This window comes from Geotrypetes seraphini, chromosome 7 (genome assembly GCF_902459505.1).
Source record: "Geotrypetes seraphini chromosome 7, aGeoSer1.1, whole genome shotgun sequence".
Classification (NCBI taxonomy): Eukaryota; Metazoa; Chordata; class Amphibia; order Gymnophiona; family Dermophiidae; genus Geotrypetes; species Geotrypetes seraphini.
In genome coordinates this window covers 175853258-175880887 of record NC_047090.1, presented here as the reverse complement: position 1 = coordinate 175880887, position 27630 = coordinate 175853258, and the positions used below count along the sequence as shown (strand labels likewise).

The 27630-nt window shown below is 42.0% G+C and overlaps 1 protein-coding gene across 4 annotated transcripts in view; it reads right to left on the bottom strand.

Moving 5' to 3' along the window:
• PPP4R3A (protein phosphatase 4 regulatory subunit 3A) overlaps positions 1-27630 on the bottom strand; it is a 220116-nt gene that overhangs the window by 103160 nt on the left and 89326 nt on the right. For all 4 annotated transcript variants that reach the window (XM_033952661.1, XM_033952662.1, XM_033952663.1 and 1 more), the window contains one exon: positions 26181-26798. In XM_033952661.1, coding sequence (XP_033808552.1) covers positions 26181-26798 — 618 coding nt within the window. The remainder of the gene's footprint in view (positions 1-26180; positions 26799-27630) is intronic.

Genomic DNA, 27630 nt, shown 5'->3' with positions numbered 1-27630 from the left:
ACTCAACTTATGCACATTTACGCCATGTAGATATTTAAACATCTCTATCGTAACTCCCCTCTCCCACCTTTCCTCTAAAGTATATATACTGAGATCTTTAACTTTGTGACGAAGACTATGCACCATTTTAGTAGCCTTCCTTTGGACCAACTCCATCCTTTTCATATCTTTTTGAAAGTGTGGTCTCCATAATTGTACACAATATTCTAAATGAGGTCTCACCAGAGTCTTATACATGGGCATCAATACTTCCTTTTTCTGACAGGCCATACCTCTTCCTATGCACCCTAGCATCCTTCTAGCTTTTGCTATCACCTTTTCAACCTGTTCTGCTCTTCTGTTGTGCATATAAGTTCTTCATCCCTAAACTGTACCGTTCCTTCGGGTTTTTGCAGCCCAAATGCATGACCTTGAATTTCTTAGCATTAAATTTTAGCTGCCAAATTTCAGACCACTCTTCAAGCTTCGTTAGGTCTTTCTTTATGTTATTCACACCATCTGAGGTGTCCACTCTATTACAGATTTTGGTATCATCCGCAAAGAGGCAAATCTTACCCAACAGCCCTTCAGCAACATCACTTATAAAAATGTCAAAAAGGAACAGGTCCAAGAACAGAACCTTGAGGCACACCACTGGTAACATCCCTTTCCTCAGAGCAATCTCCATTAACTACTACCTTCTGTCATCTTCCACTCAACCAGTTCTTAACCCAGCCTTTCACTTTGGGGCCCATCCTAAGGTCACTCAGTTTATTCATTAGATGTTTATGTGGAACACTGACAAAGGCTTTGCTAAAATCTAAATATACCACATCTAGTGCACTCCTTATATGCAATTCTCTGGTCACCCAGTCAAAGGAATTGATTAGATTTATCTGACAAGATCTATCTCTAGTGAATCCATGTTGCCTCTGGTCCTGTAATCCACAGGATTCTAGACACTTCACCATTCTCTGTTTTAAAAGTGTTTCAATGAATTTGCTTATCACAGAAGTCAGAATTACTGGCCTGTTAATTCCCTACTTCTTCCTTACTTTCACTTTTGTGCAGAGGGACCACATCCACCCTTCTCCAGTCATCCGGTACTACTCCCGACTCTAGAGAAGCATTGAAAAGGTTAGTCAACGGAGCCACCAGAACTTCAGCACCCTCAGTTGTACACTATCTGGCCCCATCGTTTTCTCTACCTTTAATTTAGCTAGCTCCTCACAAACAACCCTCTGAAAATGATCAGGATCTACCACTCCTCTATCGCTATTCACGTTTGTCTTCTGTGGTCCCGCTCCTGGCGCTTCAGCCGTGAACACAGAACAGAAATATCTGTACCGGATGACTGGAGAAGGGTGGATGTGGTCCCTCTGCACAAAAGTGAAAGTAAGGAAGAAGTAGGGAATTCAGCTTTTTTTATAATCAACTTCTATATATGCTTCCCCTTCACAATGTCAGTTTTGAACCTCTTAGACTAGCAATATTCAATCTGTACAAATATTGAGTATATGAATTAAAAAGTTTACAACTGGTATGTTTTGTCCAAACTATAGACAAATAGAGAATTTGGTAGCAGTACTTAGCTACTTAAATAAATGAAAAACCTTGATATACGAGGGGTTGCTGAAAAGTTCTCAGTTCAACCAAGAAGGAATTGCTATGGAGTCATGAAACTTACAAGTTATTCCACATATTCACCTCTAATTTCAACACACTAGGCACACCATATCTGAAGTTTCTGTAACCATTCCAAAAAATACTCTAATGTCTGGTCACTGAAATACTGCTCCACTGCTGCAATCACCTACGAATCACTTGAAAATTGTCACCCTTTCAAATTCTTTTTAAGGTTTGGAAACAGAAAATAGTCAGATGGAGCAAGATTTGGTGAGTAGGGAGGATGGTCTATGCACTGAAACCTCATCTGTGTCAAAACATCCATTGTTTTGTCAGCCTTGAGAGGAGGTGCTTTGTCTTGCAAAAAGAGAACTACTTTCCCTCTCCTTTTGTCTTTCAGTGCCTCCTTTAATCGGCACAGCAAGTTATAGTAGTATTCTGCATTAATTGTTTGGCCCCTTGGAAGACAGTCAGTCATTACAATACCTTTCTGATCCCAACACACCGTGGCCTTAACCTTTCCTGCTGAGTTTTGATTCTTGAATTTCCTTGGTCTTGGAGAACCTGAGTGCTGTCTTTGTATGGACTGTTGTTTTGTCTGGGAATCATAGTGGTGCAACCATGTTTCATCAACAGTTAACTAGTCATTCCAAAAATCAACTTGGAAGTATCCTCTTGATGTCATTTTTTGTCAGCATTCAAACATTTGGGCACCCACTTGGTTGACAGCTTCTTCAATCACAGCTACTCAAAGATTATAAACCTAACACTCTTCCTGGATATCTGTAGTGTCTCAGCAATTATTTTAACTCATATTAGATCATGGACATGATCAACAATTTCAGGAGTCAACACCATTTGATGCCTCCCAGACCTTACCGCATCTTCGTCTCAAAATCTCCATGCTGAAAATTTGTACACCACTTCTTCACTGTGGAGTATGATGGGCATTTGTCACTCAATGTTTATGTCATACACTTCTCCCTCCAAATTTGTGACTTTGGCTATTCATGGCCCATCCCCCAAATAACATCATCCTGGAGTGCAGAGGAAGTTCAACGTGGTTTTTTTTCAGCGTGGTCGGGCAAACAGCAGCGTCGGAGAAAAGTGTGCAGAGAGAAAATTTTAGCATTTGCTTCAGTGTGGTGCGACAAATGGCAATACCTAACTTCTTTTTAAAAGCAATTGCAAATAAATTTTATTCGCGATTTCACACCATGACTGGGGGCTATACCAATAAAACCTTCAAATATGATAGGAAAAAGTTATTCACATTTTTTCAATATTTGAAGGCAGTCTTTGAATGTATCCCCCACAAATATGGAGGGAGAAGTGTACATTCATGGATTTCCTTTGGCATTTTCTTCTGCAAGAATAGGAACTTCATGATGGCTCGGAGATCCACACCCAAGGGAGGTGGTGGAGAGGAAAACGGAGATGGAATTCAAAAAAGCACAGGATAAACACAAAGCATCTCTAATTAGAAAACAAACAAATGATATAAATTAAAGAACTAAGGCCGGTATTGAACAGACTTGTACGGTTTGTGTCCCATATGTGGTGATTTGATGTAGGATGAACTGGGGAGGGCATCAATGGGAACTCCACTACCTTGGAACATGAGGATGTTACTGGCCAGACTTTACGGTAGATATCCTGCAAACAACGGGATGGTTGGTTTGGGGTGAGCTTGGATGGCAACTTCAGCAGTTGGAAACTAGGACATTACCAGGTGGACTTTAGTCTGTGGCCCAGAAATATCAAAGAGACAAGTTAACTTAATCATGTATTTCTAATGAGAATAAATAGTGGGCAGACCGGATGGGCAGTTCAGGTCTTTATCTGCCGTCATTTACTATGTTACTTGAAAATTCCACTCTTCAACATATTTACAAACGACCTAGAAATTGGCACAACGATTGAGGTGATTTAATTTGTGGACAATACAAAGTTATTCAGAGTAGTGCGGACACAGAAGGATTGTGAAGACCTATGACGAGACATAAACACACTCGAGGAATGGGCTGCAAAATGGCAAATGAGGTTCAACATGTATAAGTGCAAGGTGATGCATGTCGGTAACAAAAATCATATGCATGAATACAGGATGTCCAGGGCTATGCTCGAAGAGAGCCCCCAGGAAAGAGACTTGGGAGAACTTGTAGATAAGTCAATGAAACCGTCCGCGCAATGTGCGGTGGCGGCGAAAGGGTAAACAGAATGCTAGGAATGATTTAGAAGGGGATCAGAAACAGATCTGAAAAGGTTATCATACCGTTGTACCAGGCCATGGTCCGCCCCCACCTGAATACTGCATCCAACACTGATCGCCGTACATGAAAAAGGACATAGTACTACTCGAAAGGGTCCAGAGAAGAGTGACAAAAATGGTTAAGGGACTAGAGGAGTTGCCGTACAATGAGAGGCTAGAGAAACTGGGCCTCTTCGCCCTTGAAAAGAGGAGACTGAGAGGGGACATGATCGAAACATTCAATATATTGAAGGGAACTGACTTAGTAGAGAAAGACAGATTGTTTACCCTCTCCAAGGTGAAGAGAATGAGAGGGCACTCGCTAAAGTTAAAAGAGAACAGATTCCGTATAAATACAGCCAAACTTCGGTTTATGAGTGCACCAGTTTGCGAGTGTTTCGCAAGATGAGCAAAACACGTGCAAAATCGGCACCTCAGAAACCGAGTTTGACTTGATTTACGAGCGCCAACCCCGTGATCCGGCATCTCCCCCCCAGCAACCCAGCATCCCCCCCCCCCCCCGCAATCCTACCCTGAGTGCCGAAATGACATCCCTTACCCCAATTGGGCACTGGCACCAGCACAGGACATGCTGGTGCCGGAGCCCGAAGATCCTCCCTCTTCTGTGCTGGGTGGTGCGTCGGAGATCCTCCCTCTTGCCTGTGCTGGGCTGGACTGGGCTTTGAGCATTTGCACATGCTCAAAGCCTTCTGGTCTCGCTCTCTCTGAGATTCTGAATCTGAGAATCTCGAAGAGAGCGAGACCAGAAGGCTTTGAGCATGCGCAAATGCTCAAGGCCCAGTCCAGCCCAGCCCAGGCAAGAGGGAGGATCTCCGCACTGCCCAGCCCAGCCCAGAAGGAGGTTCTTCGGGCACTGGCACGTCCTGTGCATTGGTGCTGGTGCCCAATCGGGGTAAGGGATATCGTTTCGGTGCTCGAGGGATATAGGATCGCCGGGGGGGGGGGGAGGATGACGGTTCGCAGGGGGGATGCTGGATCTCAGGGGGGGTATGGAGCAGCGTCGGTTCCCTCAAGGGAGGGAATGGAGCAGTGCCAGTAGCCTCGCGGGGGAGGAGGAGGAGGTGGTGGAACGAATCAAAGCGAGTTTCCCTTACTTCCTATGGGGAAACTCGCTTTGATATACGAGCAATTTGGTTTACGAGTATACTTCTGGAACGAATTATGCTCATAAACCAAGGTTCCACTGTATTATGATTCTGCAAATTGGCATTTTGCAAAATAAAAACAACACTCTTCAGCTACAGTGGCAAAATAATGATCAGAATTTAGGAAGTTGGTTGGGCTGAGAAATTTTCAGTACTCCCTCATATATACTTTGGAGGAAATGAAGGAGAAGGGAGATATGATAGAGATGTTTAAATTCTTCAGATTAATATTAATACTACCAGCCAGCAGCGAGTCCTCCCATAGAGATCCTCATTTAGCAACAACATGGAGAAAATGCCTCAAGCATTTTAATAGAGCCGGCAATCAACACAGATTTTCAGCTACTTGCTTTTTATCATAAGCATAAAAAACTTCACTTACATAAACTCACCACTGTGCACAGGAATAAAGGTCCCAAAATTCAACTTAGCTCTATGCACTTGACGTTCCCAATGTTGACTTTAAGAACTTTTTGACTTCAGCATCAAGTTGTTCATACGTCAGAAGTTACACATTCGCCACTCACTGCTCCATTCTCCGACTAGGTCCTTGTTTCGCCACACAACAGCTGCGTCAGGGAGGAATTTTTCATTTACTCAAAAACTACATCTCTGTGCATAGATGGAACGAAGACACACGCCCGGACTAAAAATGACTTCAGTTCTTCAACTTCCAGTGATGGCATTTTCGGTTGACATACGTCCATAGTCAGCTGTGCTCTTGATTGCAATTTAATTTAAAAAATGCAGTTGAATAGAAAATTAATAAAAAGCACACCATTCCACCCTCTGATTGAGTCCGTTGGACCAAACTGCATCACAAAAAAAAGATCCAGCACTGCTTATGTCATTTATACTCTATGTAAATGTGTGATTTTTTTCAGCATAGTGGCAGGTCAGCACATCAATCTGTTTCTTGTGAGTGTTGGTGCTCAAACAGTCTTTTTCAAACTTCTCGCAGTATGCCCAATGTAACACAAATCACACGGACCGATTAAGGCATATATTACCCCCACTGTTTCACAGGTAGTAAATGATCTCAAAATCACTGGTCTTTTCCTAGGAATGTGTGATATACTTCCCTCCTGCATGTTCTCACATGCTGAACAATAGCCACAGCGAAAATGACTCACCCGCCTCTCCTCAGTGTTGGACCACACATCAGATTTGCACAAAAGATCATTCAAATTCTGATTACGTGTAAAAGAAATTTGGCACTCTAATCCTTGAAAACATGAATTTACCTGCTACATGGGCCAAAGATTTTAAATTTTTCTGCCCAGTTTCTGAGAAATGTTGGAAAATTTCATTATGCAGGGAACCACTGTGTTATCAATCTTCTATTGCAATAACTGATCTCAAGAACTGAATCTGGCCCTTTTCAGAGCTTTAGACACCATTGTTTTAGGATATCTTCTTTCTTGATATTTCATCTGCAAATTCTAAGCTTGAATCAAAAATTCATTACATATCCAAAGATACCTGAAAAATTGAGATGTCGGTAAATTGTTCTCCAGCACACATAGATGCATGCTTGAATACTCCAACAAAGTATTGCGATCAGATGGTTTTGAATATACTGTGGTTAATGAAAAATTCCTCCCTGATACACCCGTTTGTGTGGCAAAACAAGGACTTTGTCGGAGAATGGAACAGTGAGTGGTGAATGTGCGACTTCTGACATTTGAACAACTTGATGCTGAGGTCAAAAAGTTCTTAAGCTCCTACCTAGACGAACTAGACATTACCTCAAATAGTTACGCAGATGACATCACCATACTCCTCCCCTTCGACCAACCTGTGCCCTCCATGGTAGGCACAATACACAGAACACTCAAAACAGTAGCAACATGGATGAAACAAACTAAAGCTTAACCCTGACAAAACAAACTTCATCCTCCTAAAAAACAGCAAAACCCCTTAATCTCATACCCCATTCAACCCACGCTAAAAAACCTTGGAGTGCTGATAGACAGAGGCTGTACCATGCAACCAAAAATCAACAAAATAATAAAACATCATTCGCAACTATGAGAAACCTAAGACAAGTCCAAAAATTTGACAGAAAACAATTTCAACTCATGGTTCAATCACTAATCCTAGGCCTAATAAACTACTGCAACATACTATACCTCCCCTGCCCTGCAACCACGATAAAACAACTACAAACAATACAAAACACAGCCCTAAGACTCATCTATTCACTGAAAAAATACGGCCACATCATAGAGGCATACCACGACTCACACTGGTTCCCAATACAAGCCAGAGTACACTTCAAATTCCACTGTCTATTATTTAAAGCTATAAACGGAGACAGCCCAACCTACTGGAACAATCGACTAATTCAATCCACCTCAACCAGACACAGAACCTACACAATATTCACACACCCGCCAAACAAAAACATCAAACGAAGGAAACTGTATGACAACTTACTGGCCACCAGAGCAGTGAAACTGGACAGACAACTCACCAATCTGCTGATTTCTACCATAGACTACAAAACCTTCAAAAAAGAAAAAAAACCCTACTCTTCAAAAAAAATACATAAAACCAATATAACAACCAAACATGTCCCAAACTCCTCCTGCAATACTATCTAATCCTTAGCAAATTAGAAAATGTTCAAACTATTCCTTAAGTACTTATTATTATCTTAAAAATATGTACTTCTTAATATCATAACAATTCTTATGTAATCCACTTTGAACCGCAAGGTAAAGGCGGAATAGAAATCACTAATGTAATGTAAACGTTGGGAATGCCAAGTGCATAAAGCTAAGTTGACTTTTTAGACCTTTATTCCTGTGGATAGTGGTGAGTTTAGTCCTTGGTTGAAATATGCATTTATGTAAGTACAGTTTTTTATGCCTATGACCAAAAGTGAGTGGCTGAAAATCTGTGTTGATTGTAGGCTCTATTAAAATGCTTAAGGCTTTTTCTCCACTTTTTCTAAATGCGGTTCTCTATGGGAGGACTCACTGCTGGCTGGTAGCATTAATATTAATCTGAAGAGTGTGAATTGTTAAAATACCATTATTTGATAGATGTTTTAATACCTATGTGGCAGAGTAAGAAAGCATGGGATGAAGTTAAGAGAGATAATCTAAACAAATACTTCATTTTTTTACAGAAAGGGTGGTTGATGTGTATAGTCTCCTGGTAGAGGTAGTGAAGGCCTGAATTCAAGAAAATATAGGACAGGCAGGCGAGATCTCTTAAGGAGAGGAGGAGAAAGTGGATGCTATGGATGTCATGTTTCTATAAATTTAAGAGCAAATATATTTATGTATTTGGAATTATAGAGATTTCATTCTATCTGGCTGAGATTTCAAGAAAATGTATTTCTTTCAACAAGAATGTTCTTGATAAGCTTTAAAAACCCACAAAGAAGTGTATACACCTTTAGAACTGTGAGGAATGATTCTTTATTGGCAAAAGACCCTACACTGCCAATGTTTCAGCTCTTGGCTTGCCTCAGGGGTCTACAACAATATACAAAAACATGAATTCAACTATACATATTCAAATAACCATAAAACATCATAGCTAAAAACATAACATTAAAAACATACCAGCACATTTCATTCTATCAAATTGTTCCCGTATTTTTTATTACAACATATATATATTTGAAGATACTGTATCTGTATATGATTTATATCTAGTCACTTATCAAATTTCTTCAAATAAAAAATAATAAATAAAAAAACACTACTAAAAACTATATTAACACATTTCACTCTATCAAATATCTCTCATGTCTTCTTTATATTGCATCTATGTGTAAACCACCTAAACATTAATTTCATCTATTTGCATGTTCATTCATATCGTATTCATCAGTATATCTTCTTTCATATTTTTTAACAAAATACATTTAAATAAACAATCCAAAAAGAAATTCCTTCGCTTTGGTTGTCAGTCACATGATTTCCTATATAAAGATGATGAATGTCCCAATACACTTCCCCCTCCGTATTTGCGGTTTCGTTAACCGCAGTTTTGATTATTCACGGTTTTTTGTTCCCTGTCTCTGCCCCCAAATTTACGTCACTGCTCCTGGCGTTGCACAGAGGTAATTGCTGCTCCCCTCAGCCATCTTTCTACCAACTGAAGTTCCAAGAAGTAGACTGTTGGATCATAACCCCTGTACTGTCCGATTGTCTCTAGCTGCCAGCGAAACTGTGTTCAATTTAGATCAATACTTCGGTGTTCAGGGTATTGCGCATGGAAAGGTCTAGAGGCAAGAGTGTTAGGTAGCAGAAGGGAGTGGATAATACTTCAAACCCTTGATGTGCCTTGTGTTCCAGCTATTGGATTTCATCAGCAAGCTAAGTCTGCTTTAAGTTACAGCGCTGCAGGTCAGGTTATTCGTGTTTTTTAATCTTTTTTAGGGTTTTTTTTTTTTTTTTTTGGGGGGGGTTTACAGAAAAACTGCGAATAACATAGGAAAAGTTATTCGCGGTTTTTCAGTATTCACAGCTATGTTCCGCCCACATCCACCGCGAATAAGGAGGGAGAAGTATATATTAAACCTTAAATATAAAATTGTGAACAAACATCACATTTTAATTTGATTTTTGATCTTCATTAATTATTAAATTAAAACCTTGTTAATCTAAAATATGAACAAGTTCTTCATTAATTATTAATTCAGACTTTATTAATCTAAAATATAGACAAGTTCTTCATTAATTATTATATTAGGACCTTACTAAATTTCATAATTGAACTATTATATTTCATTTTAAAATACTTGTGAATTATATTTAACACACTGTAGTTATACACTTCTCACTCAATATTCGCGGGGGTTAGGGGTAGAGCCAGCCTGCGAATATTAAAAAACCGCAAATAATATTCGGGCCGGTTCTGACCCACTTCCCCCAGAATCCCAGACCTTACCTTAAGCCCTCTGAGACTCCCCGGAACTGTACCTGATGGTCTAGCGGGCTTTTGGGCAAGAGCGATCTTCCTACACTCCTGCCCCGTGCAGATCACTCATAGGAAATGGCTGCCGTGAGCTCCCGTCATAGTCTCTCGAGACTACAGGAGCTCACGGCAGCCATTTCCTATGAGTGATCTGCACGGGGCAGGAGCATAGGAAGATCGCTCTTGCCCCAAAAGCCCGCTATACCACCAGGTAAGGTTCTGGGAAGTCTCAGAAGGCTTAAAAATAGCCACCCTCCAAAAAAAACGATTAAAAACAAAAAAATCATGAATAACCGAATCCGCAGATACTAAAACCACGGATTCAGAAGAAGTGTATTCACTAAACATTATACAGTGGAACCTCTACACGAGCACATCCCCCCCCCCGGCTCTAACCGGCATCGCAACTCCCTCCCCCCCCCCCCGCAAACGCCCCCCCTCCGAGATCTCAGAGAGAATGAGAGCCAAAAGGCCTTGAGCATGCGCAGATGCTCAAGGCCCAGCCCAGGCAAGAGGCGGGAGATTTCTTTCAGTCGCACAACCGGCAGATGGGGTAAGGAGCATGTTTGGGAGGAAGGAAGGGCGGATGCCGCTTTCAGCACGGGGGTAAGATGTGGTTCTTGTGGGGGTGCGTTTGCAGGGGGGGGGGGTGCGCGATGCCGGTTCGGGGGTGCAATGCCAGCTAGAGCGGGGGAAGGGGGGTGATGGAGCAGCACTGGTAGACTCGGGGGAGGAGGTATAACGAATCAAAGTGAGTTTCCATTCATTCCTATGGGGAAACTCGCTTTGATATAAAAGTAACTTGATTTACAAGCATGCTTCTAGAACGAATTATGCTCGTAAACCAAGGTTCCACTGTAATTATATTTTATAAGCGACTATAATCTGCTAAAAGTTTTAATGCATATGATCTCACTTTTACATTTCAATGCTCTTAGCTAATTTATTATTAATTGCTTACAAACCTATTTAAAAGCACTTAATTATATAAGGATATTTCTTTACCATCTGTCGCCCTCAACAAATACTTTTCATATCTAAGCTGTGAAATACTTTACAATTAAATGTTAAGACATATCAGCAACGTCTTTCTGAATGATCTATCTCACACGATCTCTCCAATCAAATTAGATAATCAGCATACATAATAAATGCAGACAGATGCCTTTTTTAATTAAAAGTAATTTGTGAGAGATTGTGTGAGTGATAGGAGGAAATAATGTTTAGATTAGATCGTTTTTACACATACATTTCTTCAGACATAGATACAATATAAAGAAGATGAGAGATATTTGATAGAATGAAATGTGTTAATATAGTTTTTAGTAGTGATTTTATTATCTTTTTATTTGAATACAACATGGAAATTTGATATGAATGAATAAGTGAAAAGATATAAATCATATACAAACATTTTCATAATGTGTTGTAATAAAAGAAGATATGAGACCAATTTGATAGAATGAAATGTGATGGTATGGTTTTAATTTTATAATTTTAACTATGATGTTTTATGGTTATTTGAATATGTATAGTTGAATTCATGTTTTTGTATATTGAGGGAGACCATGTTGGGTCTTTTTCCAATAAAGAATCATTCGTCTCAATTCTATTGATGCACTTCTTTGTGGGTGTTACTGACTGTTTTGTGTATATAAATAATAATAATAATAACAACAGCGTATATACCGCAATACCGTGAAGTTCTATGCGGTTTACAAAGATTAAACAAAGGTACAAATTGATTGACTTTAAGAGGGGAGGAAGAAAGAGGGTTAATAGGACAGGAAATCCATTTTTGAGGAGAGAGTAATCAATAGAACAAGTTAATCGCTATAGAGGGGAGAGAGAAGAGAGGATCAGTTGTCTAGATACTTTAGGAACAGGTGTGTTTTCAGACGTTTCCTAAATTCCTCATAAGTAGTAGGCGAAAGCAATTGTTCTAGGTCTTTACCCCATGATGCTGCTTGGTGCGAGAGAAGATGTTCATGGTGTTTTTTCAGTTTACAACCTCTCACTGGGGGGGAAACGAAGTTGGAATGTGAGCTTCTCTTGTGTCTGTTGGCTGAGAAGACGAAAAGGTCAGTTATATATTTAGGGGCAAGTCCGTGTAGTGCTTTGAAGCAGAAGCAGGCAAATTTAAACTTTACGCGCGCCTCCATTGGCAGCCAATGCAGCTGCCGGTAGTAGGGTGTCACGTGGTCAAACTTCCTCAGCCCAAAGATCAGTTTGACTGCTGCATTTTGCATCAATTGTAAACGCTGCATGTTCTTTTGTGAAATTGATAAATAGGCGATGTTACAGTAGTCAAGTAGACTCAGTACGAGGGATTGGACTAGGGTTCTGAATGCCGCTGTATCGAAATAAGCTTTAATGGATCTGAGTTTCCAGAGAGTGAAAAATCCCTTTCTGATCAAGGAGTCCACCTGGTCTCTCATGGTTAGGCACTGATCCAAAGTTACACCTAGTATCTTTATGGTAGGTTGGATAGGGTAATTAAGATTATTGATACATAGTGGTGATTTGGTGTCAAGCGGATGTGGCGAAGCAACGAAGAAAGTTGTCTTTTCTGAATTAAGTTTGAGCCTAAAGGTTGTCATCCAGTGCTCCATCACGTTTATAGCTTCTGAAGCTTTAGAAATAGTTTCAGAGATAGAATTAACGAATGGGATGATGATCGTAAAATCATCTGCATAACTAAATAGTTTTATCCCTAACTGGGTTAGCTGCGTGCCTAGTGAGGACATGTAGACGTTGAAGAGCAATGGAGATAGCGGAGACCCTTGTGGCACAGCGGATGGATTGCTCCAGGTATCTGAAAGTTCATAATTAAAACGTACTTGATAAGTGCGGGACATAAGGAAGCCACGGAACCAATTCAGCACCTCGTCCCTGATACCAATGGCGTCTAGGCATTGCAGCAGTTTCCCGTGGTCTACTAGATCAAAGGCAGAACTCATATCGAATTGCATAACCAGGGCATTAAGGCCCTTACTAAACAGTAGGCGCAGATTGTCTAAAATAGCCGCAATTACTGTCTCAGTACTGAATGACGGTCTAAAACTGGATTGAGTTTCATGTAGGAGAGAGAACTTCCCAGTTTTTAGGTTATGAGCCAAATATTGCATCAACGATAGTTTAAATACTAAAGGTGCCGTTTTCATGATTTCTGGGGGGCATGAGTCCAGAACGCAATAGGATTTAGAGTATTTGTTATATAGTCTGTTGTAATTGTTCCACTCTAAATCTTGAAAGGAGCTCCAGATCATGTCTGCCGGTGTATCATTTCCTTGGGTGATAGGTATCGGATGATCACTAGGGTCGTTTGTTGAACAATGAATTCTAAGGTTTTTAATTTTCGAATCGAAGTGTAGTGCTAAGTCATTTGCAGAGGGTAACTTAGTTGTGTGTGGGTGTGGTGTAGCGAGCGGTGTCAAATAAATTTGTGATCAGGTTGAATAGCTCTTTTGTATTGATTCCTTGTGAACCATTACAAGATGAGTTGATTTTAATTGAGTAGAATGCTTTACGTTTGTCTTTTATCATTTGTTTGTAGATTTTTATGTTAGCTCTCCATTTGTTACGGTCTGTTAGTTCTCCTGTTTTTTTCCAAGTTCTTTCTAGTCGTCTAGCTAGTTGTTTCAGTTTTAGAAGTTCGGTGTCAAACCATTTGTTATATTTATTTGCATTGCTTTTGCTATTGCGTATAGGGGCGATTTTATCTAAAATGGATGTGCTGGTTGTCATCCCGTGATCCCAGAAATCGATTCCTTCTTCTATCTCTGATTGCAATTCATATTGTGACCAGAAATCTATTGGATTAATATAGCCTCTGGTGTTATGTTCTCTTTTTATTATTGGGCGTGTTTTAGATTTAGAATAAGACCAGATTAGCTTGAAATAATAAGTAAAATGATCAGACCAGATATCATGACACCAGGTGCCTTTACGTATAGAGATGGCAGGGTTTGGGAAGTCCTTTGTGGACATGGCTACCATATCTAACTGATGGCCTTTTTCATGTGTTTGTGTGGGTGGAGGGAGGTTGTAATTGAGTAGGGATAGAAAGTTTTTAAACTCTTTCGCGTTTGTATTGTCCTCTTCATCTAGGTGTAAGTTTATGTCTCCTGCGATGATATTGTAAGAAGAACCGAATTAAATAAGCTTTAAACAACAGAAAATAAAAGAACTTAACTATTTAGTCAAAAAATGTATGGAAAAAGGCTAAGACAAAGACAGATATGTTTGAAAACAATCTACTAGGGCAAATACAGATCAATTCTTTTTGGATACAGATTTTTTTTTAGTCTCCAATATTGCCAGAAATTGGGATTGTTACTCAAGATTAAAAAAAAATAAAAAATAAAAAAGTGGGGACATTTACTGTGATACTGGGGTGGGAGAGCAACTAAAAGGTTAGACTAAAGGCCTATGAACAATGAATGAAAATGGTTTATAACTAAAAATGAAGAGATGATACATGACATCTAAGATTACCAATGTTACATTAACTACTGTGCGAGATTAGAAATGAACCACATTTTCTAAACATTTAGAAAGTTATTGAAAGCTTGGGTATATGTGTACAGAACTACAATATAACGTCAGGTTACTGATGGTGGTGGCTTATTTTTCTTTGGGGTGGTGAAACGAGAGATAAGCCTTGGATGATATTGTGGAGGCTGAATCACGAGGATAAGATTTGTATTGTTTTCTCTATATTTTTGAAATTATTTTTATGATTAATAGATGCCTCCCTGTCAATTAACGTAAGCCACCGTTATGGTATTGTCCGAAAAGACATGGGAAGCCTTTCCTTCCAGGACACTTTCCAGCACCTGAAGGACTAAGTGTATTGCTCTCAACACCAAATGATTCATGGACCAAACTCCTTTGCGAGGAGTCCTTCACAGAGGGCTCCCCAGCCCAAAGTAGTAGTAGTAGTAGTATCTGTCGTCAGGATCACCCACATGGGTATGAGCAGAGGTACCCCCCCTCCTCCCTGGGTCAGGGGCTGTGGCTCCAACCACCAGTTCAAGTTGTGCAGTGCTGCGGCTGTCCAAGCAAGAGAGAGATCCAAAGCCCCTGACTGCAGAGACCATCTGGAGAGTAACATCTCCTGGCGAGGACACAAATGTGCTCTCGCACAGGGTACCACCTCTGTCATCACCACCACCATAGACCCCACCAGTTGAAGATAATACCATGCTGTCAGAGCTAGCATGGTCTGCATCTCCAAGATCTGCTGCCTGTAATTCACTCTATGCGCTTCTGGGAGAAACACACCGTTTCACTCTGTGTCGAACAAAATGCACAAGTATTACAGGGTACAATGGAGGTAGGGAAAAAAGGAAGGGGTTTGTCTTCTGCATCTTTTTTTAAAGTTATATTTGTGATGGTTATGGGGTGGGTAGGGGATGATGAGGTAAGTAGTTTTATTTTTGTACTTGGTTTTATATTTTTTTTTTAATTGTACTTTGCTTTGATGTGGCATCTTTGAATCCAAATATGGAAGGTTGGCATACAAGGAAGAGCAAGGCATAGGAAGGAAAAACTATGTTCTTAACTGTTAATTTTCTTTCCTTTAAACACAGCAGATGAATCCAGAGACCAATGGGATAGCACACATCTACCAGCAGGCGGAGATATAGAAACTGATTAACAGGTGGTCCTATTGGCTGGCACTCCTCCTGTATCTTCAGTATAGCTCCTTGCTCAAGCATCCATAACCATCAATAGGCATAGCATATAAAAAACTTCTTTCCCATAACAAATCTCAAAAGGCAATAATACAGAATACAACCATCAATAATAACAAACTTCAAAAGTTGCAAAAGAAAAACTGACAGATAATATCCAGAAAAGGCGGGGCTCTGGATTCATCTGCTGCGTCTAAAGGAAAGAAAATTAACAGGTAAGAACATAATTTTTCCTTCCTTAGCAACAGCAGCAGATGAATCCAGAGACCAATGGGATGTAGCAAAGCAATCCTCAATCTGGGTGGGAAGCAAACGCCGCCTCCGCAACAACCGAAGCACTAAACACATCCACCATATGCGCCCCCACATCCATGAGATAAAGCACTCTCGGAAGACCAAGTAGCTGCGAGACAAAACTCCTCCAAGGAAAAAACCTCTGGACCGAGTACAAGAAGTAGCCATCGCCCTGGCGAAATGGTGATGAAGTTTTTTCGCCAATTATTCCCCGCCATCAAGCAAGCGTAAAGAATGTCCTCCTGGACCCATCGAGCGATGGAGGCTTTGGACGCCGCCATATGTTTGAGGCGTCCCTTGAAGAATACAAAAAGGTGATCTAAACAACTAAAAGTCGTTAGAAACCTAGCTCAGTGGAGAACGCTACGCACTTTTAAAAAAATGCAGTGAATAAAAGCACGTCTCCCCATTTCTCCTCCCAGGAAGAAGGAAGGAAAAGTGAGAGTGTCATAAAAGAAAGGATGACACCTCCTTAGAAAAAAATTGTGGTACCGTCCAAACTGACACCCCAGATTTTGAAAATCAGAAATAGGAATCCTCGCCAAACAAGGCCTGCAACTCAGAAAACCGCCGAGCTGAAGCCATGGCCACAAGAAACCCCGTGTTCAACGGCACAGCCCTTTAGAGTCTCAAAAGACAAGGATGAAATGAAGCCTTCAGTAAGTACCTTAAGACTGTCCTCCGAACAGGGCTTTCTAAGAGGTGTACGAATATACCGTACTCCGTTTAGGAACTGAACTACATGAAACTGAGAAGTAAGCGAAGAGCAATATACCTAGCCATTGTAACAAGCTAAGAATGTCACTTGAAGCTGAAGGGAATTGAACGCTAAGCCCTTGGCAATACACTTGTGCCAAAAAAGAACTCTGGAAGGGTGCAAATGTTGAGAAGTACCCAAGAAAGGAAAAACCTCCAAAAGGAAGCAGAAGCCACAGGTGAAGACGTCTGTATCGCCTGGATAAGAGAAGAAAGAACCTGCTTCCCATAAGCCTTACATGTCAGCCATGACTTTTCAAAAGCTAGATCGTAATACCAAAGTAGTACGAATATCCATGTTTTCTTGGACCCTAGGTAAGCAAATCCAGAGATACTAGGAAACTCAACAGTCTGGTTGTTGAAAGACTCATCAGATCCCCATAGCAAGGTTGGCGCAGCCAATCCAGAGATTCTACAAATACTGTGCCCTGAAAGCTAGCTTGCGATGACAAATGCAAGCCATCATCAGCCAGGGGAAAACACTGAAAAAAGAGAAACCAGAGGCGAGAAAGAAGCCACACTGCTACCCACTCTGACTCCCACACCCTGTGTCCGCCGAAGAAGCTAGGAAGCTTAGAATTTCGAGAAAGGCCATGAGGTCTAGTTCGAGATCTCACTTCCATAAAAAGAGCTGGAATGCCTGAGCCAAAATTCTCAATATCCAGGATGTAGAAGATTTCACTATTACCAACATTTACACTTTCTAGAGCGTATATAGCGCTGTACTCTGTAACATACAATAAATGAGCCATGGTCAGATTTCCCGGAGAGAAAGTCTATCCAAACACTTTTCCTGACCCATAAAATGATCTGCCAACAGAAGAGGAAGTTGAGGGTCCACTAACTGAAGTAGAACCACAACTTTACCCGCCAACTGAGTACATCACCTAATGCCCAGGCTGTACAGAAATACCCCCATCATAATACTGACTGAAAAGACCTTCAGTGTCATTCCAGAAGAATGGTCTGAAGCTCTAGAAACGGTAGTCTGACCATGCTCCAGAGTAGAAGAATGAACAAGTACTGAGTCGCCTCTTAAGACCAGACTCCTGGAGCTGAGGATGGAAGGCACCAAGCCCCCCAACCCGACACCCTGGGATGTTTGGTGACCATGAGCTAGTCCAGCAAAGACTGAGGCATACCTTTGAAAAGAGAAATCTCGCTGAGCCACCAAATCATACACAGCGATGCTTGAGGAGCCTACCAAATAATTGGAGCCCTGAGATACCGGGAACCACCGGAACAAAGCGACTGCTGTAGCATTATAATGGGAAAGCAAGCCGAAGTTCCTAGTGGAGTCAGCAACATGGAACCTAGAACCTGTACAGAATCCCATACTCTTGGTCATGGTGACCGAAGAAAAATGCAAACCCGAGACTGACCCATCGCCCTAGTCTCTGGGAAGAAACACATTTCTCTCCTATATGAATAAAAACATCTCCCCGATATACCTATAAATAGTACAGGAGAAAAGAACGCTGTGCAAATTCAAAGATTCACATCCAAAGAACTGAGGAAAAGAAACCACCCTTTTCGTGTCAGTCAAATGGCCCGACTGGAATCAAGCAGTCAGTCAAGAAGAAAGTAGGTGAATCGCCTGGTAGTGCCAAAACAGTACCACTGATCACATTTTCTGAAATGTTCATGAAGCCTTGGGTAGGCGAAATGGCATTTGCCAAAACCGAAAGTGCTGCTCCAAGAGAGGCAAGCAAACCTAGTGCCGATTCAGAGTCCACAGTGAAAATGTAAATATTCTCCCAGTTTTTCTGCAGAAATGTATAACCCTGAGAAACTAATTTAACAGAATGGGATCCAGCCTGCCCAATGTCCCCATCTTGGGCACCATGCAGTAAGTGGAATAACGTCCCTTAGTTCCTGAAGAACTACAAGAATTGCCCTGAAGACCAGTAACACTTAAAAGGGGAAACACAAAACATAGAGACTCCAAGAATGATCCGGAAACCTGAGGAGGATGCAAAGTTGCAAGCATCTTGAAAAATGTTCACAGCCCCCTGACCTGACATTATAGCGTCTTCCCCCTCATGAGAAAGCCTGAAGAGTCATTGGAAGAAGTCAAAATCCCCTCAGAATGAAGTGCAGAAGGCCAGGGAACGGCAGGATGAGAACTGTAGGATGTGTAAAAAGAAAGAAATTCTCCTAGGAAAAATCAAGTTTCGCAATTTAAAAAGGAGTATACTGGAACCATGAAAACAGTACTAACTCCATGCAATGTGAGCGAAATATGTATGTCCTTTAAAGTGAATACGTACTAGACGCAATTAAGATGCTGTATCTACCGCCCCGTGGAAAACAACAGCATCCTAACAGGTATCAGACAAAGCTCACATCGCTAATGAGAGCTTCAGGGACAACCATATAGCGCGTGCTCTTCCACGGGTTTGATAGAATAGGTAACTGTCTCCTGGTTGGAAGGAGCTGTACAGCCCTTCCTGTCTGGTTGGGGGGTCCGTCTAGCATGTGCCATGAGAAAATGGCGACAGAAGAAACCAGCATGATAAGCATGGAAATCTGAAGTCCAGGCCCCCTCAGAAATAGAGAAAGAGAGTCCTGGATCTCCAAGAGGAACACCATCCCCCACACAGTGTCTGAACTTCCAGGTACTCCAGAGTCTTGGAGGGAATCTGGTGATACTTGCTCCAATTCACAGCACAGCCCAAATTCTCCACCCAGGAGATGACTTGAGACATGGCCAGGATGGCCTCCTCTGCCAAGTCCACTCGAATCAGCCAGTTATCCAGGTAAAAAAATGCACCCCAATTCCCTGGTAGCACATAAGCAGCAACCACCACCATAACCTTGAAAAAGATGCGAGACCAAAAGGTAAGGTCAAAAACTAGTAATGGCATCCAAGAACACAGAAGTGAAAATAATGTCTGTGAAGAGCAGCAATGGGAATGTGCAGATAGCCATCTATGAGGTCCAGGGATATCAGGAACTTATCTGGCTGAACCAAGGCAATCACTGATGTGAGAGTTTCCATGCAAAAATGTTAAACTAGAAACAGGAATGGACTCCCTTCAAGTCCAAAATGGGATGGAATGAGCTGCCCTTTTTGGGGACCACAAAGAATGCACTCTTCACGAGGCACCAGCTCCACAGTGCAAAACTCCAACAGATGCTGAAAGGTAAGTATGACAGCCTGGCATTTTTGCTCCAAGTCATATTGGGAAGGCATCATGAAGGCGTCAGAATGGACTAGGTGAGCTCCAAGGAATATTCCTTCACAACCACCTCCAGAATCCTTTAATAATAATAATTTATTTTTATATACCACCATACCCAAAGTTCTAGGCGGTTCACAACAATCAAGCGGATTACATACAATGCAAATGCATATATCAGATTAAAATCTTCTAAAGATTTAGCAAAATAAAATATTAACTATATAAAGAAATACAAACAATTTAAAATAGGATAAAAAGTTAGGTTAAAAGAATAAACCACATTAATATTCTAGCCTGTTAAATAGTTGAGTTTTTATCTGTTTTCTAAAGTCAAGGTAAGAGGAAGTTTCTAACACCAATTTGGCAAGCCATATATTCAATTTGGCCGCCTGAAAGGAAAAGGTTCTCTCAGGGAACCTTTTGTAATGACAGAGTTTTATTGAAGGAAATGCAATCAGGTGTACTCTTCGGGAGCTCTTATTGGAATAACTCAAGGTAAAATGAGGGATGAGATAGCCTGCAAGCATGCCATAAACTGCTTTAAAGCAGATACATGAGAACTTGAATAATTCTCTGGATTATAATGGCAATCAATGGAGCTTTCAATAAAAGGGAGTGATATGCTCCCATTTTTTTAGTCCGAGATGTGGGCCCTCTCACGGTGGAAGGAAGACAACTTGCCCATCACATGCAGTACCAAGGGACTTGGCATGTCCTCATTAAGCAGGATGGACCACTGGAGTATCATCTGCAGGGGTCAAAGAACTGGCTCTCCTTTTGAGAACTTGTCCTTCACCCACACCCCTCTGTCAGGGTCATAAGAACATAAGAATTGCCACTGGAGGGTCAGATCAGTGGTCCATCGTGCCCAGCAGTCCACGCCCGCGGTGGACCCCAGGTCAAAGACCAGTGCCCTAACTGAGATCAGCCCTACCTGCATACGTTCCAGTTCAGCAGGAACTTGTCTAACTTTGTCTTGAATCCCTGGAGGGTGTTTTCCCCTATAACAGCCTCCGGAAGAGCGTTCCAGTTTTCCATCACTCTCTGGGTGAAGAAGAACTTTCTTACGTTTGTACGGAATCTATCCCATTTTAACTTCAGAGAGTGCCCTCTCATTCTCCCTACCTTGGAGAGAGTGAACAATCTGTTTTTATCTGCTAAGTCTATTCCCTTCAGTATTTTGAATGTTTCGATCATGTCCCCTTCTCAGTCTCCTCTTTTCAAGGGAGAAGAGGCCCAGTTTCTCCAATCTCTCACTGTACGGCAACTCCTCCAGCCCCTTTACCATTTTTGTCGCTCTTCTCTAGACCCTTTCGAGTAGTACCATGTCCTTCTTCATGTATGGCAACCAGTACTTGACGAAGTACTCCAGGTGAAGGCGCACCATGGCCCGCTACAGTGGCAAGATCTGTTCGTGATTCCCCTTCTTTATCATTCTCCTAGCATTCTGCTCGCCCTTTTCGCCGCCGCTGCGCACTGCATGGACAGCTTCATCGACTTGTCGATCAGAACTCCCAAGTCTCTTTCCTGGGGAGGTCTCTCCAAGTACCGCCATAGACATCCTGTATTCATGCATGAGATTTTTGTTACTGACATGCATCACTTTACACTTATCCGTGTTGAACCTCATTTGCCATGTCAATGGCCATTTCTCGAGCTTGATTATGTCATGTTGCATATCTTCGCAATCCCCCTGTGTCTTCACTACTCTAAATAACTTTGTATCGTCCGCAAATTTAATCACCTCACTCGTCGTACCAATGTCCAGATCGTTTATAAAGATGTTGAAGAGCATGCGTCCAAGCACCGAGCCCTGCGGCACCCCACTGGTGACACTCTTCCAGTCTGAGTATTGTCCATTTACCCCACTCTCTGTTTTCTATGCTCCAGCCAGTTTTTAATCCACGTGAGTATTTCACCCTCGATTCCATGGCTCGCATTTTTCCGAAGTAGTCGTTCATGTGAAACCTTGTCGAACACCTTCTGAAAAACCAGATATACAATGTTGACCGGGTCGCCCTTGTCTATCTGCCTGTTTACTCCCTTGAAGAAGTGCAGCAAGTTCGTCAAACAAGATCTGCCTTTGCTGAAACCGTGCTGGCTTCAGACCGTGTTCGTCAAGGTGATCAATGATGCAGTCTTTTATCAGCGCCTCTACCATCTTTCCAGGTACCGAGGTCAGATTCACCGGTCTGTAGTTTCCCGGATCTCCCCTCAAACCTTTTTTGAAGATTGGCATAACATTCGCCACCTTCCAGTCTTCCAGAAGCTTTCCCGATTTGATCGACAGATTGGCTATTAGTTGAAGCAGTTCAGCTATAGTCCCTTTCAGTTCCTTGATGACCCTTGGATGGATGCCATGCAGTCCCCGGGATTTATCGCTCTTAAGCCTATCGATCTGCCTGCATACCTCTTCTAGACTGACCGTCAACCCTGTCAGTTTCCCGTCTTCATTTCCAGCATATAGCCTGATGGGTTCCGGTATGCTGTGTATATTCTCTTCGGTAAATACAGACGCAAAAAGTGTGTTCAGTTTGTTGGCGAACGCTTTGTCCTCTTTCAACACTCCCTTTAGTCCATTGTCATCTAACGGTCCCACCGCTTCCTTCTCGGGTCTTTTCCCCTTAATATATCGAAAGAACGGCTTTAAGTTTTTTGCCTCCTTGGCTATTTTTTCCTCGTAGTCTCTTTTGGACCCTTTTACCGCCTTATGGCACCTTCGTTGATGTTGTTTGTGCTTATTCTATTTTTTGTCCGTTCTTGACCTTTTCCATTCCTTAAACAAAGTTTTCTTGTCTCTGATCGCTTCCTTCACCTCTACAGTAACCCACGCTGATTCCTTGTTCTTTTTCCTCTTGGATCCCTTGTTGATACGCAGTATATATAGATTTTGCGCCTCGGTGACTGAGTCCTTTAAAAGGGACCAAGCTTGCTCTAGTATTTTACAGTGCTTATCCTCTTCTTAATCTTCCCCATCATGAGTCTCATCCCTTTGTAATTCCCTTTTCAGAAGTTCAGTGGCAGTCGTTCTGGATCGATGTTTCACCCCTGCGTCCAGGTCGAAGCGGATCATGTTGTAATCGATGTTTCCCAGCGTCCCTTCTACTTCAACACCTTGTGCCGGTCCTCGCAGTCCAGAATTGCATTTCCTCTTGTATTTTCCTTGACAAGTTGTTCCAGGAAGCAATCGCCTACAGCATCCAGAACTTGGTCTCCCCTAGCGCAGCCGGAAGTGCCTAGGTTCCAGTCTATCCCTGGATAGTTAAAGTCACCCATGATAACTGCATTGCCTCCCTTGCAGTTTAATCTCGTCCGTCATTTCTCCATCAATTTTTTCGGACTGCCCTGGGGGTCGGTAGTAGATGCTGATCTTCGTTTCCAGTCCATTTGTTCCCGGAATTTTGACCCATAGAGACTCTAACTTATCCGTCTGTTGTGGCGTGTTCTCTCCAGTAGATTCAATTCCCTTTTTGACGTATATGACAATGCCCCCACCTTTTTGAGCCACTCGTCTCTGTGGTATAGTTTGTATCCCGGTAGCACAGTGTCCCAGATGTTTTCTTCAGTCCACCATGTTTCCGTGATGCCGATGATGTCCACGTTATCTTTTTGTGCCATAGCTTCTAATTCACCCATCTTATTCCTTAGGCTCCTTGCGTTCATGTACATACACTTGAGTTTGCGGCCTGTTCCTTTCTTGCATTTCCTTCCCTGTAGGACTGAGTCATAAAACTCACCCAGTGGATAAAAAGCACAACTGGGGGTGGCAAAGCTAAGCACCACATTCAACAAGGTTCATTCCAGGGACTGGATGGCCTGAGAGTGACTCAGGTTCAACCAAGTTGAGCAGCTACAGCCAGGAGCTATGTCAGGAATAGGTTCCCAACCAAAAGGGTCTCCCTGAAGTGAGGCCTTAGTTTGAACACATTGGATTGGGCTGGAAGTAGCTTGCCCCCTGGAGCATATCCTTTTCTAGCTTCTCTGGGTACTCCCCAAATAGCAAGTACCCTTGAAAGAACAGCTGACCAAGAAGTTTCATGGAAGCTGCATCTGCCAAAGTCAGCAACGGCCAATCACAAATCGAGCACACTGATCAAGAGACCAGGCAGAACAATTATACAGGACATCTACCAAGGCAGCAGATCCTGATTCTAGGTGGGAAACCTCTGCAGACTTCGGCACCTGTTGCAGCCAGACACACTTCACATAGCCTTCACAGATGGCTACTTGGAAAAAGAATGCTCCTACCAAAATGGCTAGTTACACCTGCTGCATCACTCGCTTACTGTCAAGCTCCCTGATGCCAAACCATGCTTAACAGGAACTGTGGTAGCCTTGGTGACTGCTGTAATAAGAGCATCCACCTTAGGGTACGCTCATTACCTCTCTGCCTCCTTAGAGGTGAAGGAATAAAGGTGGTTGAGGAACCTAGCCTCCACCATAAAAAAAAGCTTAGAGCCTCAACTGGGACTCCTTCTCCCTAGTATCAAGCAGGGAAACACCTTATGAAGTGGAAATTGCTTTGGGGGCTCCGCAAGCCCCTCACGAGAATCCCCCTGAGGTATCCACAACAGGCAACCTGAGAATCCTGAAAGTTTCTATAATCTCATCATTGAGAAGAGAGAAGGATCACATGGGATTGTTGCTCTGCCTCTTCCCATGAAGGCATATTATTTAAATCTGAATATATAAGATGAATTGAGGGTCAGAGCGGGCGTCAGGGTCATCCCCCGTTGCCCAGGAACCAGATGTCTGTGACCACCCCCCAATCTCCCATATGGTGCTTGTTCCCCCCCCCCAAGAGGGGACCCTAGCCAAAAGCAGCCCCTAGGGACCAGCATCCTTCTGCAGGGCTTATTTGACTATGTGGATCAAACTCTAGAGCCTAAATAAATAAAACCACACACCCCATCGGAATCCTCCCCACTGTTGGACTCAAAGTAAGTGGAAGGCAAGGTCTTCCACCACCACCCCTCTCCAAGCCCTGATGGGTGTTGTGAGGAGAAGAAAACACAAGCTGGGAAAAATGACCACCATTGCCACTGAGGTCACTGGGACTACGGGTGCTGATGCCTTGGGGCAGGAAGAAGAGGAATAACTCTGGCAGCTTCCCCCAGGTGCTGCCTTCAAAGTCAGAAACAGTCAATCACAGGAGGGGCAGACAGAACTGGCAGACGTGCTGATCTGTCAGCTTTTGCAGACACTGCAGCATCTGCTTGCAAGCATGCTTGGCCATGTATTCAGGCCTGTATAGCTGCTTGAGCCAACTCAAACCCTGGGTTCTGGCATCTCTGCTGACCCCTTTGCTCTCAGGTGCATTTTTTTTAAACGTCAATCCATTAAAAAAAAAAAAAAAAAAAAAAATCAAAATTTTACCCTACACACAGGAATAAAGCCTGAGTGAAATACACCCAAACACGATGAGCAGGCAGGAGGAGTGGGGGGATGGGGACCTGCACCCTTCTGTCAAGGTTCCGTAGGACTGAGCCACAAAATTCACTCAGTGAATGCTAAGAAGCACAATTGGGGATGGCAAAGCTGAGCTCCACACTTAACCAGGTCCCTTACAGAGTCTGGATGGCCTGAGAGTGGCAAGCTGTGTGGCCGCAGCCAGCAGAGCTGGGAGCTAGGCCAGGGACAGGAGCACCAGACCCCATGACATAACATCTGCCAAAGTAGAGAAATATTGGACCCTTCCAGGGAGCAGCACCAGCTAATAATTGGTGAGGTCACTGGTAAAACTCCATTTTCTCAACCTCCACCTGCTTGTAGGAGGGAATAATACCCATTTGTGCAGAACAGTGGAGCTGATGCTAAGTAGCGATTGAAACACAAAGGCAAGATGGATTTTATAAATGAAGCCTTCAATAAGCCTGCTCACAGCTCTGTACCTAGAACATATTTCCTGGTGGCCCTGATTAGCAACACTTGGAGGGGAAAAGAAGAAATGGTGGCAGTGAGAAGAGTGTTGGCAGCTGCTAACAGAATGGAGCAGAAGTAAGGAGTGGGAAATGTGAGTAAAAACATGCAGGTCAAGTTTGTATATAATTCAAGAGATAACAAGTGCTAATAAGTTCTCTAACAGAGTGATTATACTTACAGCCTCTTTTACAAAGCCGTGCTAACAGCCCCGAAGCCCAGAGAGATTTAAAGGGCTTCGGGGCTGTTGCTGCGCGGCTTTGTAAAAGAGGCCGTTAATATTTCAACTGTACTACTAGATGTAAAAGCACTTATCCTTGCAGTGGCAAATGTTCATTTTCCTCAAATAAATATTAAACAGGCTTACCTGCAACATACCAACTATTTCCACTTTATTAAAAAAGATGAAGGAATGAAGTGTTGACAACATATTTTCTTCAAATACTGAGGGGGTGGGTAAGACCATATCTTGAATGTACTGAACTCTATATGTTTGATGTATTTTTTGCTTCAGCTCTGGATCCGATATAGGAATCACTTCTTTAAACTTTGCAGTTTTTGTCAGAAATTCCCTGTGTTTCCGTGGTTGTGATAAAGAAGGGTCATACTCTAAGCATCCAATTATGTCCATTATGCAATCTTCAGAAAACATGACTTCAAAAAGTGCAGTTCGATTCAAGAGGAATATTCCTTTGATTATTTCATATAAATGGTGCAGTCCTTCAGTGTTTTCCAAGTCCTCACACACATGAAAAAGTTCTAAGAGCTTTTTTATATAGCCCTCATTCTCCAGTGCTAGTGCGAGTTTTTCTCGGCGTAATGGTGATGGCAAAGAAGATGCAACAACTTCTGCAATTTCTTCTAGTCTACTCAACTCACAAGATGGCAGTTCTAGACCTGGTGATGACATGTCATCAAAACGTTCTTCTTCAGATTCATCCACCAGGTCCTGAGTAATATCCACAGAAGGATCTTTTCCCTGCACCTAGTAAAAACAATCACAAATATAACTATTTAACATTTTTTTTTATTCACCTGTGAATTTCTATTATTAGTTTTTTTAAATTAATTTTCTATTTATTTATTTTTACTTCAAGTTAAAAGTATTTCTTCTTTGACATCTCCTTAAAAAAAAAAAAAAAAAGAGAGAGAGAGAAAGGGTTCTATGGTACACAGGCATACATTTTGTTTTTAAGTCTTCATTAGCAAAAGAAAAACAAAAGAACACCTTCTGGGCAGTTCATATTAGTTAATCCATTTGTAACCTAGTAATAGCAAAGAAACCAGTAAGAATGGATTTTGATGCCATTTGAAATGCAAGACATATATGTTATGAGAAATTGAAAATGCTTTTAACAGGTGGACTAACATAGGTTCCTAAATCCCAACAGGCCAAAAAGCAGAAGAAATTGGAAGAGCGGAAAGGGGAGAAAAGAAGGGATGGAGATGAAAGAAGAATGCCACCAAAATGTAACTGGAAAGCAATGACCATAAACACTCACACTCAAAGTTCATGATCTGCAAGCCCTGTTGCCATCACAGGCACATATATCAATGACTCCCATGAATGTGACACAAACTAACATGACTATAATCTATTTAGGAAGGATAAAAATGGTTGAAAAGGTGAAAGAGCAGCTCCATATATGAGGAACAATAATCAAAGGAACTGAAATGCAGGGAGCCTGGGGTGAAGAAGTGATATGGATCACCTAAAAAAAAGATGGAACCTCTATCCAAATGAGTGTTGTTTACAAACCTCTGACACAATCAGAATTTAATATGAGGGGGTGCTGAAAATTTCTTAGCCCCACCAA